The sequence below is a fragment of the Periophthalmus magnuspinnatus genome, chromosome 18 (assembly GCF_009829125.3).
Source record: "Periophthalmus magnuspinnatus isolate fPerMag1 chromosome 18, fPerMag1.2.pri, whole genome shotgun sequence".
Classification (NCBI taxonomy): Eukaryota; Metazoa; Chordata; class Actinopteri; order Gobiiformes; family Gobiidae; genus Periophthalmus; species Periophthalmus magnuspinnatus.
In genome coordinates this window covers 18,034,369-18,051,204 of record NC_047143.1, presented here as the reverse complement: position 1 = coordinate 18,051,204, position 16,836 = coordinate 18,034,369, and the positions used below count along the sequence as shown (strand labels likewise).

The window sequence follows — 16,836 nt, the reverse complement described above, 5'->3', positions numbered from 1 at the left end:
CAGCCCTGGCCTATTGTTATATTTGATTGGTAAAAGAACCTCCTCTATTTTAGTACAATACCAGTCAGCCATGAACTACCAAAGTGCCCTTTCTCTTCACTTTGATTTGTTAAACAAAGGATGGGCTTTTGGGACTTTAATCCAGGGAAATCCACCTGGAGGTATTATGGGATGGTAGGAAAGACAACACAGCTTATCAATATTGACAAGGGGTCTCCTGTGCGTGCGATAACAGACAAATGAGCTTTCCAATTCTGGTTTTATTTAATCAAACTGTCAATATCTGCTGCTAAAAATAAACATTCAAATCTACAATGTTCTAAACTAAAGGGATTAAACTAGTGAAGTGTTTAGGCCTTGAAGGAGTATCATTTGATTTTCTGGTTCACATTTTATGAAGCAAGAAAATTATGTTCAGATTTTGTAATGAAAATGATATATCTGGAAGGATTCACTAAAACTTATGACATTAGTACTTGAATAAGGTGTCTCCTGTGTCGCTGTTAAATACAATAAGGTAGACTACTTAATTATCCATATAAAATAATAATAATAATAATAATAATAATACCTGGGCATCCTTCTCCTCAACTTGAGCTAGGGTATTGCTGGTTTTCAGATTCTAAAATGAGATGATGTCATACTCCCAGATGGGGGGCAACACCCAGATTCCCCCTTTACATTGTACTTTGCCATGAAATATCCCATATAAATTCACTCATATTGAACCTGATGATTTCCATTAGTGACTAGACCCTAGAACTCACTATTTAACAACAAAAAACCTAATTTGAATATTAATTTTAGCTGCATCACATTATAGCCCAGAATATTATGATATCATCTGAAAGCTTAGAGTACCTAGAGGTTTATTATTTTAGTTTGTACTAGATTTGGACGTGTTCTTCACTTACCTTATACATTTCGTGCATCCTAATTAGTCACTGCAATGAGTCAAGAAAACGATAATAACAACTAGCTTGCCAACAGTGCACTTCCTGATTATCAGACAATAAAATGCTTTATAATTAGATATAGACAGTACACATGACTTATTTTGACCTCAAGAGCTGCTTATACAATGAATCTGTACTGGGGCAAAACAAATTTTACTAAAGTACAAGGGGGAAAAAAAATGGGTACAGGGCCTTTAAGTTGAGAGGGAAACTGGAGTGTCATGGAAAACTGCACCCAAATACAGGAAGAACAAGCAAACTTCATACGGTAATTATAAAGTGTTTAGACCAGGATCCATTTCTTATATTCCAAGGGTAAATGCTCTATTGAGTGGACCACAGATCTGTTGTAGCATATCAGATAGACAATTTTTTCAGTATCTATTGTAACAAGAAAAGATTATAACTATTTTTGGATAAAAATGAGGTACGGCACCTTCAATTTCTGATAAAATGTCTAATAAATTTACAATATGAACTTTTTATCATCATCAAGTTATGACAGGATTACATCAGAACCTGCAGGCAAAGTAAAAAAAAATGTGGTGGGTACTTCGCAAAATTATATTTTACCATTCACACTCTTAACAATTGCCAGGATATGATTAATGCCTTGGCGGAGGTCTCTCTTCTACTTAATGCAGACAAGTCTCTCTCTATGTCCTGTTTGGGCTGACAGCGTTGGCAGTAACTCAAAGCTAAGCACTCTCCTTGACCGTCATATATCCTTTCACACTTTTAGATCAGCTTGAGTCTTCGATGCCATCTGCTCTGAAGCTCGTCTCGGTCCTGGAGATGGACCACTTCCAGACTTGTCAAATATCAAATTCGAACCACCGCAAATGAGCATGTTCATCTAGCATGATGGTCACATAAGCAGCCAGTCTGTAAGAGCAAAGGATATCATTATTCTGGACTACTTCTCTGCATTGTAAAGTGGTATCTCAAGTTCTCAATTGTTTCCATGCAGTTCCCTCCTTGGTAATTGGTATGAATCAGGTACAGAGATGTTATTGCTTTGCTTGAAATGTTCCAACATATTGCATTTTACAAACCTCTCTTGCATTTATTCAACTGTGGGTGTTTTCATTGATTTATTTATTAATTTGTTGCTCAAATATATCAGAAAACAAGTGATCAAGGCTATATAATACAGATTGGGGCAACTAAAATAAAATGTTAATATGCAGATTTTTGTTTAACCACTAATACAAATCACCAGGATAAACAATTGTGAAGTTACCGTTTGGATATTTCCTGGATAAGTATAATGTTATCAATGCTCTTGCCCCCATCTGGGAGTATGTATCACATTCTAGATTCTGAAAACCACCTGTAAACTTCACTGTAATGCTAACAACAACTAGCATGTTAACAGTGCACCAGCCTTACTTCCTGGTTTGCGGGTGAAAAAAAAACACAAAAAGCATTCATTTGTGTCATTGATATCCTTTCATAAATATGCATTTTCCATCACATCTTTCATAACCTTCCCTTGCGAATGCTTATTCCCAGTCCTCCTTGTGATCCTGTAGAAGTGGGATCATAGGCCTACACAGAGCAGGGCCCTCTGTTGGCGGGCTGATTGTAATTTTCATGCTCGCCGGCGTGGGCTCTAATGAGATATTTTTAGCCTGTCGAGAGCAGCTGTGCTTCAGTGCTACGAGTCGGAGGGGTCAATTAGAAGCACACAAAGGCTTTCATTACTCAATCTTCACCGTGGCGTTTCAGTGCACTCCGTGGCGCTCTGTCAATGTTTGGAGTGCAGGATTTCAATGGATACATTACTGAAAAAAAATTTGATCTATATATGCGATCTATTCAACCCCCATAACTAGTGAATGAAGTGCATGTCTTAGATGTGGACAATATGGCAATGTATTTGAGCACAGGTGCTAAAGAAAACCACTCCCAAAAACTGATTTTATATTGTACTTTTGCACACTCCTAGCCTGCATATTTAGTGGGATAATCTTCACTTGACTAGGACCCATGCATCCATTCAGCCGGTACATATAGTCTCCACCAACATTGAAATCAATTACTCCAATGTCAATCTGTGTGTTACAAGAATGAACTGATTGGTGATAGTACAAGACCAAGAGCATTTTTTAGACACTAGACTGAACTGTTCCAACACAAAATAATACTAGTTTCTTCAATATTTCCTTTTGATGAAAAAGGTGATATAGATTGAGATTATTCTCAAAGGAAAGGTTGAATTCCATCCTACTTTGGCGATATATTTTTTCAGTGTCGATAGTTTTAACACTGATTAGCATCTAGGTATCCAAGTACTTTTTTTTAAACAATCTCATTGCAAATTCAGCTGGATGTTTTTTTAGTTAAATGTAAATCGTCACACATTTTTATATAATGCTTTTCGACCTTCTAGGTGCTCAAAGAACTTTACATCAAGGAACCACTCACCCATTCACGCACACATTCATATACCAATGTACACAGATGCTGAGGGTGAGGTGGGTTAAGTGTCTTGCCCAAGGACACCACGACAGCATTCATCTGTGAGAGCTGGAATTGCACAGCCAACCTGTGGGTGAGTGGATCTGGCTACTCTACTAGTGATGTTTATGCCGAGAGCGGGATTCAAATCACCAATTTTGAGTCAGTGGACAAACACTAACAGACCTACTGTCGATCAAATGTAGTTCTCTATGTATCCCTATGTGATATTTATAATGTCATCTATGTCAGGGCTGTGCAATATATCACAAAAATATCAATATTGCAGTATTGGCTGACACAATAATCAGTATCGCAAGAAAAATAATATGAATTCCAACAACACCGCAATGTCCTTGCAATGTCCTCGCACGATATGAAAAAAATATATAATAATCATATCCTGCGAACCTAATTCATGCTTGCATATTATCAACTATTTTTGGCTCAACCTTATACTCAAAATATCTGAGTTTTAACGCCAGCTGGAGTGTTTTGTCATCCTCTGTATTCCCTAAGGGAGAAGAGCTGAACCCTAATCTTGTCTAATGCAAACTGGCAGCCTCTAGCACTGCTCCTGACACTACATCCAAGGGGAGAGACCCAGCCAAAAAGTCCCACAAATTTGTTAATAGGAGAGCAGACAAGCCACAAGGGGGATTAGCCAACTGTTGATAGAAGCCAACAGTGTAATATACCTGTCCAAAAACACTGTACAAAAGACAGGGAAATACCGTCTGTCACCACCGCCAAATAAAACATCCCCCGGAGTGGAACAAATATGGCCAATTGTTAGGTTAAGAGAGCTGCATGAGGATAGTAAGAAGCATAAGCAATCATTAGAAATATTAGACTCATGGATAGAACAATATTTCAAATACTGATAATTAGATATACAAAATATTGAGGTATCTGACCTCAGAGCTGTGAAGTACCATTATGTAATCCATATAATGAAGCACAGTATTTGAGGTGGCAAAATCATAGGTGGCATATTCGTAACATCTGGCGTCTGCTTTAGCCCACTATTAGTTGTAACATATAGGTCAACCATGTCCTTAGGCTGAGCCATGCCCCTAAAAACATAATATCTCTCAAATACCATTTATCCTATCACTCTATTGTACTACAAATAACTATGCAGCTTCCATTCACAACACAAATGAGCTCTGATCCAGTCTTGGAAGAGGATTTTGAATGTGGCCTTTGGCAAACCTGACAATAACTGGAAGCCAGTGTGAGCACTTTATGTAGCCCCCCCATATTGAGGGCAGGGGGGGTGACAGCATATAAACTCTAGGGTAAGAGATCAGATCTTCTTCCTGCTGCCATAGGGGTCACTAAAAGAAGTCAGCAGTGGCTCGGTGTGTTCAAATGACCTTGAGAAAAGTAAGTAGACCGGTAAATAAGAGAAAAATGAAAAGGAATTGTGATGAAAAACAACAACACAGAGCGTAAAGATCTGAACTGGTTAGTGCACAACATTAGTACATATCAAGAGTCAAGAGAAACACATGCAATGTATGTTGATTATAGCAAATTCGTAAAAAAAAAAAAATTATATATATATATATATATATATATATATATAAATATAATATATATATATATATATATTTTTTTATATATATATATATATTAATTAAAATGTAAATCAATCAAACCACATACAAAATCAATGCAAAAAATATTTTGGCAAGAATACAAGTCAAAGGCCTAATGATTACAGCTGGATGAATGTATTTATTTATTTATTTAACATATTCTATACAAATTCTTTGAAAGACAATAGCAGCTTTGATTTGTTTTGTGACAAGGATACTGAGCTGCAAGAAAAATGGAAAAAATTTATGCAGCCCTTCATTAAATTCAAATAGGAGATATACTAAAATATGGATCATGGTTCACTTTGAACCTAAGCTGTTACCACACAGTACCACACCTGCAATTACTAGAAAGACATGGGGCCAAATGGGAGTCAAACTGTAAATGAACAATACAAAATTATGAAATCTGTGGAATAACTAGACATCAAGAAAGAAAAGAAAGTAAGAGTATAAGTATCTTTACATTATCTAAGTGCCAATCACATGTTTTTGTTCTTTAAATACATAAAGTGAACTTGCCATTCTTATCATAAGCCATTTTGGGATTGTCATGTCAATAGAATGGAAATCTACTAAACTTCAATGAACTGTAAACACATTTTTAATATGACAACTAAAAAGAACAGAAACTATGAAATTTGCATATCTTGACACCATAATTGTATTATTATTTATTTTTAATTTTTTGTATATATACCGCTTCAATTTCTAGTTTGTGAATCTTCTGACATGGCAAGTTTTTCATTTTCTCAACTATGGATCTTGACAGGGTATAAGCCAATAAACAATAAACATTCCTGTCGCTGTGCAATTCCATAATAAATCAATAGGGATAAATAAAATTGATGGTCAACATTGTAGATATTACCAAATACTTATATAGTCAACATGTCTGTAAATCTGTTGCAGTGTATTTTTGTTGCCTTTTCTTGATGTGCTGTAAAAATGTCTTGCATCTTCAAACAATGAACTCAATCTAAAGTTCTGATTGAAGAAAGAATGATAATTATCACACTAGCTAATGACACAGTGTTGAATGAAGCAAATGAACCAAGGCATTTGCAAGCTCATTTAATGTCTACATTAAAGCTTGACATTAAACCAAATGATCCAAATCAATATTACTTTATTTCTCACTAAATATGCATTAGGATTGATCCATAACTATTGCAACTACGGTAAAAAAACAAAAAACAAAAAAAAGCTGTTAAAAAAAAATGCTTCCAAATTTAGCACTCCATCTTGGTTTGTTTCCATGGGGATGACTGAGGAGTAGTGGTTAGCATGTAGCCTGGGGTATTTTCCTCCTCTTTTCATCCCGAACAAGCCCGGTGGTACATTTGTCAAGTGATCTCTTCCACTCCACCAAATCCAAGCATCCCTATGTTTATAACAGCTGCCCTACTTTTTCCACGTCACGGGATAGGGCCTTTTTTTTTCCTACTTTCACATCACTACATCTGGATAGTGTTACGCATCTGTGCTCATTGGATCAGGTGGTACGGAGGAAAGACAGTAAAGAGCTGTAACCTGGCTAAACCCGAATGCAGATTTCAAATGGAGTAGCTTAGTCTAGTCTGGCTAAATATAGAAGTATGAATGAAAACATGTAGTGCCGTGGATTCAAATGATGTTGCAAATGTTTTTACAGTACCAAACAAATAGGACAGGGACTGATAGAGATAAGAGATAGACTAGATAGAAGTAGAGATAGAAGAGATAGAAAAAAGATGATACAGGGTTAAGTATTTAGTTCAGTGCTCCCATAGGATTTTGGCTGGAGTCAAAACTAAAAAAGTAGGTTGAGGTCTAGTTATCTATTACTGACAATAGTTATGGAAAATTTAAAGCGCCATCTTGTCTGATCTTGTAAATAATATGGAAAGCACTTTGGTTCACTTTTGTATTGTCCTTGTTGTTGTAAAGTGCTGTATAAAATTTGGTTGATAAAAAACTAGTCACCCAGAATGTTTTCCAAAATATGTTTTTTTCTTGAAAAAAATAAACAGTGGAAACTATAATCTATCATTTTCAATATTTTAAAGATAGACTATGCAACTTATCTGGTGGAGCTTGGGTCCATGGAGATGTGACGTCTTTCCGTGTAACGTTCCACAGTATGGGATTAAAGTTATTTGACAAGCCAAGTTACATGTCAGATCTGTGAAGAGATCATGCTAAGAATCTGTTTTGTTTTTCAGTGTATATTTTAATAGTTAAAACACGTGTAATTGAATATAGATGAGGTACACAGATAAGGTATCACTTTAATGCCATACTGTGGGACATTCCAGGCAAATAAATAACATTATAGTCAAATCAAAATGCATATGAAGTTTCTATATTATTAGCAGAAACCAGAAAAGTTACACAGTGCGCCTTTATGAGATTTCACAATTTGCAACTTTCAGGCTACCACATAAAATATGGGCAATGTTCCAGAATTTTATAACCCACAATAAAAATAAAATTCACACAACCAAAACATCCTCCTGGGCTGTCAACTAAATCAAAGCTAGTGCCCTTTTAACATGTTGTCATATAAAGGTGCATGTTTACAGTAGACCGCGATATATAATGGAAGTAATCAACAATTTGCCCAATATATGTCATAATTCAGGTGAGACATAGTATTCATCTTGATATTGATGTGAGGTCATCTCTCCATTCAGGCGCTGTCCCATCTACGGTGGCCCACTTCCTACTTCCATCCCTCCCTTGTGTGCCATGTACAACCTTGGGCTATGGTGCTGAATTTTAATACCAGAATTTTTATGGGTCCTTACATATTCCAAGGATCCATCTACAGTGATGTATTGTCATTTTGAAACCTATAACTGGCAAAACAATAAAAATGATATGTGGATTTTTACACTTATTGATTGATGACAAGACCTGGTAATGGCAAGGGTCAAGTGAACAAGCGTAATCGGTTTCTGCCAACATATTGATTGAATTAAATTGTTTCAAGTGTGTGTTTAGTCTTTCTACTTTGCGTTTTTATACATGTAAAAATGCTTTGTAAATGTTGTGTGAAATACGCCACATATGCAGGCCAGTCAGGGCAGGTATAGAGGTTTTGAAGGCTTTTCTATGATTTTACACAGACTTATTAATGGGCAAAGACTTATCAACCTAAACACTGGAAGCTCAAAGAAACTTGAAAACTTAATATTTAGTGCAGCACTATTACCACACACAAAGAATGTTTCACTTACCAGCCATGGTAAGCTTAAACTTATACAAGAATTTTGGCATTCTCTTGTAGACAATGTAAAGCCAAACACTGCTAGGAGATTGAGGTAAAAATATGTCATGCTAAGTTAGTAAGTTTAAGATGGTTATGATGTATTTTGTACAGCTAACCATTTACAGTCGTCTTAAAGGCTATCAAGTATTTTCATAGTATTTGACTTTTTTGACAAGGTGAAACTCAATGTCTTAGTAAAAACTGGAAGCAAAAACACTATTGTGACTGGAGTACACAATGTAGATGAAGAGCCTTGCCTGTAGACACAACAACAGCATAAACACAATAGTGCACAATAGTTAAATCCTCTGGCCAAGCCTAAATTTCCTTACGGGGACAATAAACCTTAACCTTCAAACATACAATCATGTAATCCTATCAAAAACATGACTTTCATCCAAGATTAGCACAAGACTGAAAACTGAGCCTAACAGATTAAATTTAGCAGGCGATACAGATGGTGGTTTACCTATCTCCGGTAACATAACACAGACTTTTGAGTGACCAGTACTTTGCTTCCTGTTTAGACTGTCTCCTCACGCACTACTGTCGGGGTTTCCTGAGCCAGTCCTCCTGCACGATCTGCCAGGAATACACACTTGTAAAATGAACCTAACACGGATTACAACGCATTTTATGATTTAAGGCTTGAGTTTTATCACGGAAACAGCTAGCATATAGAGCTATATAGAGCTATAAATCACCGGCTACATCCGAGCGCTCAGATTGTTCCAGCACTGTCACAAATCCACAGGTCAGCTGCTAAATGGTGGTGCTCCGGAGCTTGAGGTCGCCAGATGAAGTACAGGCTTCTTCATCTGGCAACCTCAGTGTTTATACAAGGGATATAGACAACGGGATGGAGTGAAAAACAGATTGTGACTAAAATGGGTGAAATTTTACACTGGAATTGGTGAAAAGAATGAAAAAAAACACACACGCAAAACCTTGTTATGTAATGTACGGTAATATACTAATAAACAATATGACAATGAAAAGCATATTAGAACAATTACTAGCCTTAGATTCATACATGCTAATTAAAAATTCTTTCTACAGAATGTTATAGATCTGACATTCATTGTACACCTTGACTAAAAGTGAACCCAAATGTTGCTGTTATAACACAAAAAGTAGTTCATTTAAACATACAATGAAATATGAGCAACATTTTAGCCATATGGTGGACGGTGGAAGTATAAAATAGTTGTTTTCATTTTGTATTTGCTGAGCTATCCAGAAAGCCCTCCCCCAAATCTATCCCCATCTTGTTCTGACCTTATTCCGCCTCGCCCACCTTTCCCTCTAAATGCTCCAAACTGCTCTTTCTTTTTGGGGGCACTTCCGGTTAAGCAGCAATCCCATTCATTACAATGGAAAATTTGATAAAAGTTTCACCTCAAAAATATTGTATTAAGTAGGCCGATTTGTGTCAACACTGCACCGATTCTCTGGGAGGCTTTAAAACAGCACTTAGTCCCTATAGACATTATTTGCCATCGAGATCAACAGCCCCATGCAAAATAATACAACCCCAATAACAATGGCGGCGTCCACAGCAATTTCTGGAATTAGGTGAATAGTAAAGGGTGATACTTTATGTGCAGAACCCAAACCTAGAGTTGACATGACATCTTTCCAAGAATTAAACAATTATATGACATCCTTTAGCAGTACCAACATTTCATTGGCTGCTTGTGACAATCTGCCCTATTTTAAAGAACACAATTTAACAAGTTGCCAATTATTCCCAACTGAACAACTTCTTTCTTACACTAAAAGCCTCCTCCTGCTTGATGAAGAGGCGGTCTGCTTTTCTCTCCTTCTGTCCTTCAGGTGTGAGGGAGGCACTGGGCCAAAGCAATCAGAGAAATGGAGCACCCATCCATCGAGAGGCTGCTCCATAAACAGGCTGTGTGGTACTGTGGTATGCCTATCATCAGTCATGTTCTCCCGTCCAACCAATCACACAGGAAACCACCATGTTCTCACTTCCTAATGGAGTCATGTTGGCTTTGGTAGTCGTCACTAATGATATAGACTGGACTATAGAACAATTTTTTCTCGTTAAGAAACTAAACATCTACATTAGGTTAGCTTACAGGTCAGAGCCACAAAGAACAGATCCCATGTGTATGATAAAATATGGTCCTAGGTTTTTTTGCTAATTAAAGGGGCTGTACATGATTTGTTCATTTAATAAAGTCAAATGTGTCTAGTACAAGAAGTTCATATGATCAAAATGAGACCACAGTGTTGTGAAAGTATGTGTTAGGAAAACGAGGAAGTTAAAGTTTCAAGATTCTAACTGCATAGCTGAATCCTCAATTGTCCTTATTCATTTAAATGGTTAAACTTGGTCATTAATGAGGCAATAATGCAAAATGTTACATACTGATTTAATTTTGTCTTATTAAAAAGAAAGAAAAAATGGCTTTCAATAGGCCATTCATTTCCTGAACATAAACAAAACATAATCCTTGCAATTTAGGCGTAAAATAGTCCTCAAAGTCCAAATTCTGCTTTACAACACATATTTTTACTGATAGAGGATTGGCTGTAAAGGTCTTGTTTAAAAAGAAACAAGCTGATGATTGAATCTCAGTCTTGATCAAAATGTTATTAATTGCACAGCCCTACTTGGAAATAAACCAAATAAAGAGTTCTGATTGGTCGGAACTCTCAATTTGCTTAATTTTAGGTTTGCCCCTTACATGGACTGTCATAGTATCATGTCCGTGGGTAGGCCTTTGTTTGCCCATAGCGTGTGTGCATCCATCAGCATATTAAGGATCAATCAAGAGCTCCACATCGGAAACGCAGGCCCACGCTGCTCTTCTACCTCGGCCGCCCAGCCCGGAACAGGATAATGAGGAGGGAATAAAGGCCTGACAGCACAAGAGGAACCACGCACGGAGGCAACGAGCTATAACTGAATGGTCAATATGATGAGTAAACACTACAGTGACAAAGGATATAGAATAGTTTACATGGCATTACAATTAAATACAATTTTTATTAATGGTCATAGTCTCTGTTTAAAGAAGACATATTGCTTATGCTCATTCAGGTATCTATGTTATAATGTTGTTTTCTCATCTAAAACAGACTCTGAGTCGTGTTTTGTTTCATTCACACATATTTAACACACAAACTCTGCATACATAGGCTGAGTTATTCTCTTAAACAGAAAACACTCTGTTCCATCTTGTGATGTCATACGGTAATACAGGAAGTACTCCACTATATTTTATAAACTCCATACACCTTCACTAGACTCATTTGGATGATTTCAGTCCTGTAATTGCCCATCTCTACTGAAATAAAGGTAAAGAGTAGCTGTTAACTTGAATACTATGACATCACAAGGTGGAACAGAGCATTTTGAGCTTGGGAGATTTGAAGGCTTATAATAAAGGATTACTCAGACATGTGTGAATGAAACAAAACTCAACTTTAGGTTGTGTTTTTGAGGAGGTAACAACATTCTAACATGGCTTAAAGCTCACAAGAGTCAATTTTGTGTAATATATCACCTTTAAGTTATAATTCATGACATCCGTAAATTATGATTTTATTATTTCACAATTAAAATACGCACCCCACCGATCATCTTTCAAATGATCCAGAAACTTTGGCCACCAAATCAATGAAGTGTGAGAAAAGTCTGTTTTAAGAAAATGAGGTACTGAAAGTCATGAAACTAATATAACCTACTAATACATGTACTTGTACTGTAGTGGCAAAGCACAGTAGTAAGAACACTCAGGTTGCATAAAAAAAATAACCTAAATAATTCAAAACAATTCCTTTAAACAGCAGTCTAACCTTAGTAACAGGACCAATCTGGGTGGGTAAGTATTCCTAAACCTCCAATCTTTTGTACCTCCCCAAACACAAAATCTCTAAAATATATGTATAAATATATATATGCACACACCCAACATTTAGCAACAAATCTCCACTTTATCACAATTTCAACTTCACACTACAACACTTTCAACACTACAAAAAAATTTCACATTCCCACGACGATAACATTTTACCTACTTTCCAAATGTCAAATTTAAAAGCCTGCCAACAGTGACTCATGAGTCTGTGACCAATCAGAAGCTCGGGTTGACTCATACAGACAGTGCTAGCACTGTCATATCGCCTGCCACTTTTACCACCATGAGAAAGGGAAGAGATGAGAGATTGTCACTAGACTGGATTGCCAAAACAAGTTGAGAAATCCAAAAAAGAAAGTAGCTAAAACAGAAAACCAGACTGAAGGACTTGATATTCCAGGATTTCAGGTTTTCCAGCAAATGGAAATTGCTCTATTAGAATATCATCATCTGCAAAGATATAGAAAAATCTTGTTGCATCTGTTGTTTAGACCTCCACAAACATGTTCTGAAATTAATTGGATTCTTGTTTAGTTAATATTTTAGCCATCAGATGTTAAAGTGCACATATTACACTATTTTCTGATCTATGTTGTTTCCTCATCAAAAACATACCCACGGTTGTGTTTTGTTTCATTCACACATGTTTAACACACTTACCTTGCGTATTTAGGAGTTCTTCTCTAAAACAGTAAAACACTCTGCTCCACCTTGTGATGTGGTAATACAGGAAGTGCTCCACTGTGTTTTTTAAACTCCATACACCTTCCTTATTATCATTTGGACAATTTCAGCTCTGGAATGGACTATCTCTACTGAACAGAAGGTAAAGGTAGCTGTTAACTTGAAAACTACAAATTAAAAAATTAGAGATGTAGACAAACTAATAATCAAGTATTACTCAAACATGTGTGACTGAAACAAAACACAACGCCAGGTATGTTTTTTGAGGAGGTAACAACATTAAAACATGGCTTAAAGCTCACAAGAGTCAATTTTGCGTAATATAGGACCTTTAATGCTCCTGGAGTTGTTTACAACATGGACTCCTACTTTTTAAACATATATCACTAATCGGATGTCAAATTTGCAATACTTCCCCGAAAAACTGCGATTACATTTTTTCCCACAATTGTACAGCGCTACTTTCCAGGATGCTTGGGAATATCTTATACTCACCTCGGGCAGATAGCTTCTTGGTATTGATTATTTTGGCCGCGTATTCTTGCCCAGTGGAATTCTTCATGCAGCGCCGCACCACGGAGAATGCACCCCTGAGAAAAAAGAAAAAAAAGAGTAGTAAAAAATGAGTGGTACTTTACAAGTAACATACAGACCTACACCTAAATTGAAAAGTATTGATTTCTTCTATGGCCCATTGCTAACTTTTCTTGATAATGTTAGCTTCATCGTTTGAATTGGTTTGCTGACAGACTTACAATAAATAATACTAGCAAGAAACATCTCGTTATTATAAAAGGCACACTATGAAACTTTTCTGGTGGAGGGTTTGCCAGCTGATCTCCACGGAGATGCTATTGCTTTGCATGTTCTAGTATGGCATTGAACCCAACCTATTCTGCATCAGTTTAATTACAGGCGTTTCCGTTGCTAAAAAAGATGCATTCATGCAGTTGCCTTTCCACAGATCTAACTTGGCCTGAGCATGTCCTGCTGGTCTCTGTGGAGATAGATACGCGTAGTGCTGTATTATGGAACATTTCAGTCCAAAAACATCTTCATCAAAAAAAGTTACAGCGAGATGATCAGAGCACCAGAGAATTGACACAATCATGCCAGATGCCCTTCCTATTACAACCAGCCATATTACTGTCTGGAGAGGCCAAGATATAAAACGGACAACTCTCTGGTCCAAGGGTAGAGGCATACCAGCTATGCCACTGTTGCCCTATAAAAAATGGGCCCTATATTACAATTGTACAGAACTGTCGGGCACATACTTGCACACATAATTCTTGTAACCCCTAATAATATATGTATATTTTAAATTATCCTTAAGCTAAAATAAATTAATTGTTATTGTAGCACAACCAAAAAGAACCAACAATTGGAAAATGACAATCTGAAACAAATACAGGTTAGGGTAACATTCTACTTCCAAAGGCTTTTTTAAAAGGAATAAACTGTGGAACAGGAATACCAAGAAGCTAATTACTATATGTGTCATGACAGGAATTTTCCTCTTAGGCCGACATTCTGAGTAGCCTCAGGTAGTCCGGGAGCAGTGTGCTATTCCATTCAGGGCTGGAATAGCTCTATTGATTTTCCCAGGCTTTTATCTGAACAAACAGTACTTTTAGCTCCAAAAATCCACATTATTTGGACGCAACTGTGGGACAACTGTGGAAAATGAACTCTTCTCCTATTCTATCTCTATGCAATATCACCACCAAAACAATGAGCAACTGGTGATATTACTATTTCACACTTTGAAAAGCGTGTTTGGATTTGGATAGTGTTTCAGATTAGTGAGTCTTTTTTTTTTTTTTTGATGATTCCTGTTTGATATTAAGTTTTTTAACTCTTATGTGTGAGGGCAATCCCAAATAGAGTGCAGCTGATATTCCATACAGATTTCGATACCACATTGATAGTAAATGACATTTTTAGACAAATTGTTTCATGTGGCCATCACAGTTTTGATATAAACCCAGGCCATTTTAAAACTATCCAGATAAGGTTTAACATTGCCCTATCTATTTTTTGTATCTAGTGTTGTATTACAGATTAATAGCCTATTTGAGTATCGATTTTTTTTTATAACCCTTGTCTAACACTGAACCTGATTAATTTTCTCAGTGACTAGGTTCAATATACTGTTAAATGTATCCAACCACCTAACACATCTGCAAATGAAGTAATAAGTTTAGCAACCCTACATTAATTCAGACATTTTAGCACAGATCCACAATCTCAAAATATGAAAACTGGCCAACTGAATGACAACAATGCCTCATATTGAGTTCTGGATATAACTGTCACGCACTGTGGTCACAAGTGTTGGGTAACATGGATTAAGTAAAAACATCTTGAATATTGCATGGTATTACACTGTTTTTCAAGGTGCGGATAGTTTCCTAAAATGTGCAGCAACTGCCTAGGAACAACAAAAATGTAAACCTGATGAAAATACAGTCCATTTGACATAGTACTATTACATATGTAGTGTAGTACTCTTGCAATTTATTTTTGCGCTTTGAATACGCCTTAAAACGCACCCAACAAAACGTTGCTCACTCATGCTGTGTCATCTTAAAGACTGGTGTCAACATACAGTATTAGACAGCTATAAATAGCCTAATGCATGAAGTAGCAAGTAAATACAGAATAATACTTCATTCATTTTAATTCTCTAGTCAGTTTAGACTCAGTTTTCCGTGTAGTAGCCTTAAGGAAACTCGTGTGGAGAAATTGACTTGATGCCAGCACAGTACAGTGCGTTACTGTAAAAGGGCGGCAACGTTCAACCAAAGTTAGGCAGACGTCAACAAAACATGAAATAGGAGCAATCACTGAACATCAAACGAATGAATGTTAGTGTATTTTAGTGTCTGGAAAGTACATGGTAAATAAGAACATAGCAAAACAACTGATTATACTGATTAAAGCGAGGCTGGAGTGGTGGGAGTAGTAGTAGTAGTAGGTTTGGCTCGTTTTACGCACAAAATTAATATGCAATAAGTTACTACTATTCCAACTATTTCTAGTCAAGAGTAGTTTTAGCGTAGTTCGTGTAATGTTAGTAGTTTGAACTTACTTCCCCAGCTCCTCGTAGAGCTGGTATTCGTCCGTGAACCTTGTGCAGGTGGTAGAAGCCATGTTCAGGTGAGTCCCGAAGCCGAAAGTCGCGCGAATTTCCCCTGGAGTTTTCCCGGAGCGACACTTATTTGTCACTTCAGGGGTAGATGTCGTAGTAAAAGCGGGTGAAAGAGAGTGCTCAGGTCTGGTACACACGGGCTTCTCCAGCGAATCTCCCGGGTCCAGTCCTCGAGTGGACAGGGACGTCGCGACCTGCTGCTGCTGTGTGCGTCTCCGCGCTGACACTTGGATTAGTTCAGTTTGGGGAAGGTGGAAAAGTTGTGGGCAAAGACATCCGGTAGTACGTTTCAAAATAAACGGTAAAAAGCAAAGATTACGTTGTGTAGTGTCATTTGAGTAAGGAGCGCTATAGTTTCAGATTTATGCAAAGGCAAAACTTAAATGGTGACTAATTGCAAGAGTAATAAGAAAAGGCATAGGTGTTCTCTGTCACCTAACTTATCTAGACAAGCTCTAAACTAGTTCGTTATCAAGCCCTTTTCTTTTGCTTTCTTCCCCATAAATCTATATAATTATTTTTGGCATGCTCATACATACATACATTTGTGGAGAAAAATTTGATGTAAAAATCCTATTGACCACATCATTCAGCAGTGGTGGATCAAGTACTCAGTTTTGTTACTTAAGTAAAAGTACAGATGCAGAGGTAAAAACTCACTCAAGTAAATGAAAAAGTATCAAATGAAAAAATCTACATAAGTAAAACCATTAAAGTACCGGTTTAAAAATGTACTTAAGAGTAAAAAGTGAAAGTATTTCGCACAAGTGTTAAATGTAGTGATACTGATTTAAAAATGATATAGATTTTGGTTAGCAGTTGCAATACAAAT

General features: G+C 36.7%; 1 protein-coding gene across 2 annotated transcripts in view; it reads right to left on the bottom strand.

The window, feature by feature from the left end:
• The window catches only part of camk2d1 (calcium/calmodulin-dependent protein kinase (CaM kinase) II delta 1), a 97,484-nt gene extending 81,256 nt beyond the window's left edge, over positions 1–16,228 (bottom strand). The window contains exons 1-2 of one of the 2 annotated variants that reach the window (XM_033983494.2): positions 15,945–16,228; positions 13,346–13,440 (exon numbers count right to left, since the gene is read on the bottom strand). In XM_033983494.2, the coding sequence (XP_033839385.1) occupies positions 13,346–13,440; positions 15,945–16,006 (157 nt within the window). In that variant the 5' untranslated portion in view covers positions 16,007–16,228. The remainder of the gene's footprint in view (positions 1–13,345; positions 13,441–15,944) is intronic. The other variant, XM_033983495.2, reaches the window with a different exon arrangement.
• Positions 16,229–16,836: the final 608 nt, after the last annotated feature.